This window comes from Brachionichthys hirsutus, chromosome 3, assembly GCF_040956055.1.
Source record: "Brachionichthys hirsutus isolate HB-005 chromosome 3, CSIRO-AGI_Bhir_v1, whole genome shotgun sequence".
NCBI lineage: Eukaryota > Metazoa > Chordata > Actinopteri > Lophiiformes > Brachionichthyidae > Brachionichthys > Brachionichthys hirsutus.
Genome location: NC_090899.1, coordinates 1516182 through 1522456, shown reverse-complemented (window position 1 = coordinate 1522456; position 6275 = coordinate 1516182). Strand labels below are relative to the sequence as shown.

The following is a 6275-nucleotide window of genomic DNA, read 5'->3' as shown; positions in this document are numbered from 1 at the left end:
ACATTATTGCGATAAAATGGCGGTCAGAGTCCGGCGTCGGAAAGCAGGCGGCTGAAAGAGAGAGCTCTGAAGCCCCCGATGCTTCCCGGCGGTCCGTCTAAAAGTGAAATAATCCCTCAGAGCGGTGACACGTGGTAAAGGTCCGATCACAGTATGATACCGAGCATCCCGGATGCCGCCGTGGCGCCTCCTACTGGTCTGAGTGAAGCCAGTCCCGGCAGGATGTGGCGCAGAAGCCCCCCCCCCCCCCCCGATCAATAAGGGGCGAATAAGACTTGTGGGTGGGAGGTCCTGACCGGCCCGGGGGCCGGACGAAGCAGCGCAGCTGGAAGTGTCTGTGTCTGGAAGAGGGCGTGGCTTGGGGCGTGATTAGGGGCGTGGTTTGTGCGGTGTGCGAAAGAGTTGCCGATAGCGGCTGCTGCCAGCGCCGCCAGGTGAGCAGGTAGGATGGCGGCGGCGAGAGGCGGGCAGTGAGCCTCCTTCCCCAGGGAGAGCTTCACCTGGAGGAGGAAATAGAGTCAGACACGGAAAACACGCTTCTCAAATGGATTCGTCATAAGAAATACGGATAAACAGGAAGTGAGGCTGTCTGACAGGAAATCAGCGCTCGGATCAGAGATGCGTCGAGCCGCTCAACCTGGGAGCATTTGGGATGTTTGGTTTCCTGGAATGTTGTCCGGGGGATTTCTTTTGGAGCGAGGATGCGGTTAAGTTTTTAGCGAAAAATATTTACAGACTACCGGGGCAAAAAAATAAAAGGGGGCTCAACCTCCAGAGAAGCGGCGTGATAGGGGGTAAAAGGTCGCTGGAGTGATCCGGCGTAATCTGCTGCGTCCGTAATGGAAAGGTTTGGGTCCGGCGGCCATTGTTATGGGTTATCAATCACCGGCTCAGGCATCCTGACCCGACGGGAAGCTTCACGCTTTACTCATCAAAGGAGCGGCTCTCCGTTAACTCAGTCGATGATGGGTTTCAGAAAAAGTCAGCCCCCCCCACACACACACACACACACACACTGGTGGCCCCCGCGCTCCGTCTCGTCCAACAGCGGCGTGGAATGAATACCGATCTCCGTTGCCACGGAAAGTCGGGCTCTCCTTTATCTTTCCTGCGCCGGATCGTTCGCACGGCTTCCCGCCGATTCTGCTTCACGTGGCACTTGTGGCAACAGCTTGTCTGATTGGTTTTTAGCTCTCGGGGGGGGGGGCGAGAAGGGGGCGGAGCTTTGACACTCGGGGAAAGTATATGAAAGTCATTCCGGTGCTCGTCGCCGATCAGGTGAATCTGACATTTACATATTACCTACAAATATTATTCGCCCTCCGCCGGTGCTCCGCCTCCGGCTCAGGAGCCTCGACGCCTTTTATGTCTATAAAAATATGACGTTTTTTTAATTTAATCATGCCGCCACAGTTTTTTCATAACAGGCAGCAAGCTAATTAAGGTTGACATTTTATTGATCGGTTTTCCCTCCGTAGGTGCATTAATGAGCTGCAAAAACAGGAAGTGGAAGAGGAAGGATGATAATCTCGCCTCTGACTATCCCTCATCTGTCGATGCTTCCGACTCCTGAGCTGAGCGCCCGTGATTGTCGTCTTGACGCCGGTCGATTGGACGCCGAGGCGTGCTGATGACTCACCGGCGGCTTCGTCCGGCCGTTCTGCGGCTTGCTGTAGGGGCTGTATTTCGGTTTGGCAGGTTTACCCGCCGCTCGGTCTTTATGACGCCGGCTACTGATGTGCTGAGAAACAAAACAAACAAACGAACAAACAGGATGAAATATTATTTTGTGATTTTTCTTTTGTAATATATATACGTGTGAAAGTTCTTTGATATTTCACATATTTCAACAGATGACTGCTGGTTTAATCGTGGATTTTTTTTTCGGTGGGTATTTCAAGGAATCGAGGTTCTCTGTGTTACCATGACAACCACAGAAGCCACACGAAGGAAAGGATGCCCGGAGCTCAAGGTATTGGGAGCAATCGATGTCGCACCTTCGTCCCCACGAAATAACCAACCAAAACCAAAATTACTAGAAGAATAAGTGCCGTTGGATAATCTGCTCTGATGGTGGTGGTGGTGGGGGGGGGCTTCAGGGCGAATGATCAGGTGCTGAGGTCCAGTGGGAGGCTGAAGAAGAGGAGGAGGAGGAGGAGGAGGACTAAAAATACACCTCATGTCCCAGAAGGAGCTTTCCAGCTTCAAGGGTTTTATTGTGACTGCAGCCACCGATGGTGAAGAAGACCACAGCGGCGCGAGGTTCAGGAGCAGGAAGTGTTCGCCAACGGGCGAATGATGTTCCCTGCTAAAGTCAGAAGAACGTAAAGTCAGTCGAGCTGCTAACGCCTTTGTGATTGTAAGGAACACAGAATCAGGGAGTGGAGTGAACGAAGAAGAAGAAGAAGAAGAAGAAGAAGAAGGAGAAGAAGCCACCAAATCATTCCGTGTGGGAGCACAGTAACAACGAAAGGTTTCGGGTTCCGGCTAAACTTCCCAAGCCCTTGCGAGGCGTTCGAGCGTCTGCGGCTGAATTTGTCACGCCGGATTCTTTTCAGAATCGGTTCGGAAGCGCTCAGCAAAAAGTCCTGGCGTGAAAAATGGATCTGGTCTGTCTGCTCAAGTTAGCTCAGACTAAACCGAGCGGCTTTCAATCGTTGTGGACGACGGACAACGCCGTGACGGAACGATCGGCGGCTACAAGGGGAGGAGGTTCGTGGAGGCAGTTTCCGGCGAGGCCACGCCGGAGAACGCATCGGAACGGGCGCGGGTTCCAAAGGATCTGCTCGGTAACCTCAGCTGTTTCACATCGCATCAACGAAAACCTTTTCCTGATTCAGGAGGGGGATGAGGAGGAACGCAGCCGGATGCATGTCTGCAGGAGGAACTTCATTCCTTCACGCGTTTAACCCGATTTCTTCTTGCATGTGCGTGAAAATAGGCTTCCGAAGGGGAACGCTTTGCCGTGGCAGCGGCGCAGCGAGTCGGGAATAAATCGCATCAGGATCAAAACCCAGCGAACGATCAAATGTGACTGAAGTTAATGAATCTAAATCAGTGGCTTTTCACAAACTGTAGTGATTCTAATATTATAATAAATGACGCCCTCCCCTACAGATGAGCCTTATTTGGTCATCAATCAGCAATCAATCAATCCCCGTGAAAGAAAAGGAAAAAGGCCTGCTGCTCCATTTATCACTGATTCACCGAGTACTAGCAGGAGGAAGAGGAGGAGGAGGAGGGAAGCAAAAAGAAAAGATTCCAGGATGAGGTGGGCGGAGGAGGCGGGGCCAGGTGAGGGGAATGAGGTGTGCAAAAGAGAAAGGGAGGTGATAGGCTGGCCCAGAAATGGGCGGGGGCAACCGAGCTGATAAATAAGGTGTGCAGAAGGGAGGTGTGTGTTTGTGTGACTGGAGAAGTTTCAGTGGGAAGGAAGACATTGTTCCGGCCCCATTCCAAGTTTCCTGGAAATCTGTCGAAGTTTTTTGTGTCATTCTGTAAAATAAGGAAGTCCTATTGTTAAAGCAACTTCGTCACGATCATCCCAGGAAGTCACTAATGACGTGATTAATCCAGATTAAATTAAGGATTCTAAAAAAAAAAGATCACGTTAAACCTCTAAATGTGTAAAAACAATCTGATAAAAGTTTGGAGTTTACAGTTTTATGAATGTTTTAAAGTTGGAGGGAGTTTAAAGCACAAAATAAAAGTAAATGTTTCTGTTAGATTCTCTGGAATTAAAAATATTTCTGAATGTTTGGAATTTCTAAAGACTGGAATTAGCTTATCTTCCTCGTTTTGTATGAGAACTCGTCTTTCTCTCCTGTAAATCATTATTTTATCGATGAACACGTTTCTTTCCAAACAGAAAATGGGATTTGGGGCAGCTAACTAGCTAGCCGCTAGCAGAGGAGCGTCACAGTCTGACTCGGTGAAAGTTGTATTTATGTCGGAAAGAGTTTGGCTACGTCCTCCTCTTCCTCCTCCTCCTCCTCCTCCTCACAGGTGGGAGATATCAGGGTGGAGGCCAACAGTCGTCTCCTCCATCTCCTTCACAGGAGACGCTTTGACAGGTTACAGAAGGAGAACAAAAAGCGGAATAATAAAATAAATGATGAACTGAATTCCATTCAGATCCGCGCCGCCCCCACCTGCCGGGTCGGGGGAGGCCGCAGGAGCTGCATCTTTCTGTAAAGGACTAATTTAACCTTTTACTGGGGGGGGGGGGTGCGCTGAACAGCTCGTTTAGACATGAGGGCTTGACGCGTTTCACGGTTTTAATTGAGGTATTTTTTTGTCCTATTTTGTTAAACTCTCTTTCATTTCCTGTTTTTGTCACCTCACCTTTTTGTAGTCGCCATAATTAGGATCACCTGCACCTGATTATCCTAATTAGCCAATTACCAGCTGGGACATGTTTGCCTCTCTAGTTTGTGTCCCCCCCCCACACACACACACACCTAATGTTTAGATTATTATCTACAACTCCAAAAGCAAAAGGGATTATAAATGAGATTATGTCTGATTATGAATATTATTATAGTATTTCATACTCCTACTCCGGAACCCGGTCCAGTCCAGAGGGAAATGAACCCATGCAGTTTTCTGTGCTTTAAAAAAAAAAAAATGAATTCAGTATCAGAGAAAGTTTCTCCTTTTGCTTCCTGTAATTCTAAAGGCATCTCCAAACGCTGCTCATCGTCTCATCCACGGACTGAAGTACTGAAAACCATCTCACTCTGCTGGCGCTGTAATGGGAGATCGACTTAGACATTGATTAACCTATTTGTTTTTATGAAAGATAATGGGTGTATTCAATCGATAAAATTCACAAAATAGATTTTCCTGCATCTCCTCCAACGTGAGACTGACTTCAATGGGATCCTGGAGTATCGCGTTTCAATGTTTGACCTCAAATTTAGACTTGAAGAGCGTTTACCATATGAGACATAAATCCGAGGCGCTGGAGGGCGAGATAATTCCGACTGTTCCAGATTTCCTCTCGTTTCTTGCGTGGATAAAAAGCTCTGCTCTTTGCAGGAGTAATTTCTACGACCTCCTCCTCTTGCACGCAGGAGGCGCAGAGGCAACATGGAGAGGGCGGGAAGGAAAAACCCTGCCTTTAACAGGCAAAAACCTCCGACAGATCCAAGACTCAAGGAGGGCGGAGCCTCTGCTTCGATCGGTCAGGGTAGGGTGGGGAGAGGTGCAACCAAATCAGTAGATTTTTCCACCCGACCAGGACGGCGTGATTTCACAGCGTCTGGTTGTCGGTTCGGGGGGGGGTGACGCCGGCACCGCCGGCACCGCTGGGACGACCTCCGGCGACCCCGGAAGAAGCGTTACCCGTCGGTGCAGGTAGGGGCGAACCCACCTCCCTCACCTGTTTGAGCTGCGTCTCGGAGTTGACGTGCACGTCACACGTCTCGCAGTGAAACGTCTTGTTCTGCAGGCCCGTGGACGACTTGGCGGGCGCGGCCGCCAGTTTGCTCTTGACGCCCGGCCGGGGGAAGGACTTGATGGAGCCCCCGCCGGTCCTCGCCTCCATCATCGTCTTGTGCTTCGTTCCTGCGGGTTCAAACCGAGTACAGTCTTTGTACTAAAGCAGGGATGTCTCACAATACCTCATCGCACTTCGCACACAAAGTGTTGCTATAGAAACCGCGGCCTCAAGCTTTGTGGGTGGAGCTAAATCAGCTCTCGACTCTTACCGCTGTTGTGAGCCTCGAGCTGCGACGCCGAGTTGACCGCCACTTTGCACAGCGAGCAGTAGAGGAGTCTCCGAGCTTTCTCCTGCTCCGTTTCCCTGTCGGTCTCCGCCTCGGGTTCCTCTGCATCCGGGTCCGCCTCCGAGGGCGAGCTGAGCTCCGGCGGCCTCCCGTCTCCTCCGGTGGGCGAAGGAGTCTCTGGAGCTGCAGTGGCGCTAGGGAGCACCGGCGAGGTCAAAGGTGGCAGCGGTGGCAGCGGCTTAAGGGTCATCAAGGACGCCAAAGGTGGCGCCAGTCTCAGCACAGGGGACAGGGGTAGGGGGGCGGAGCCAGGGCCGGCGTCTGCATAGAAGAAATGGTTTTGAATTGACGGTTTTCAAACACAAAAGACAAACGAGCTCATCGTTCAGGAAGTGATTGAGTCATGAGTTCTAACGAATCAGCGTGAACTCACGCCCACAGGAAAACCGCTCCGTAGCGTCTCTAATCCGCCAGTCCCTGACCCCATCAACAGCTACGCAAATACCTGCAGCGCCTTAACATGAGCGATGGTCGGAAAAACATCAG

At 50.8% G+C, this 6275-nt stretch overlaps 1 protein-coding gene across 1 annotated transcript in view; it reads right to left on the bottom strand.

The window, feature by feature from the left end:
• Positions 1 to 254: 254 nt before the first annotated feature.
• Positions 255 to 6275, bottom strand: part of znf385d (zinc finger protein 385D) — a 33783-nt gene continuing 27762 nt past the window's right edge. Inside the window, exons 5-8 of the mRNA XM_068759997.1 lie at positions 5712 to 6050; positions 5384 to 5568; positions 1640 to 1741; positions 255 to 500 (exon numbers count right to left, since the gene is read on the bottom strand). Coding sequence (XP_068616098.1) covers positions 255 to 500; positions 1640 to 1741; positions 5384 to 5568; positions 5712 to 6050 — 872 coding nt within the window. The remainder of the gene's footprint in view (positions 501 to 1639; positions 1742 to 5383; positions 5569 to 5711; positions 6051 to 6275) is intronic.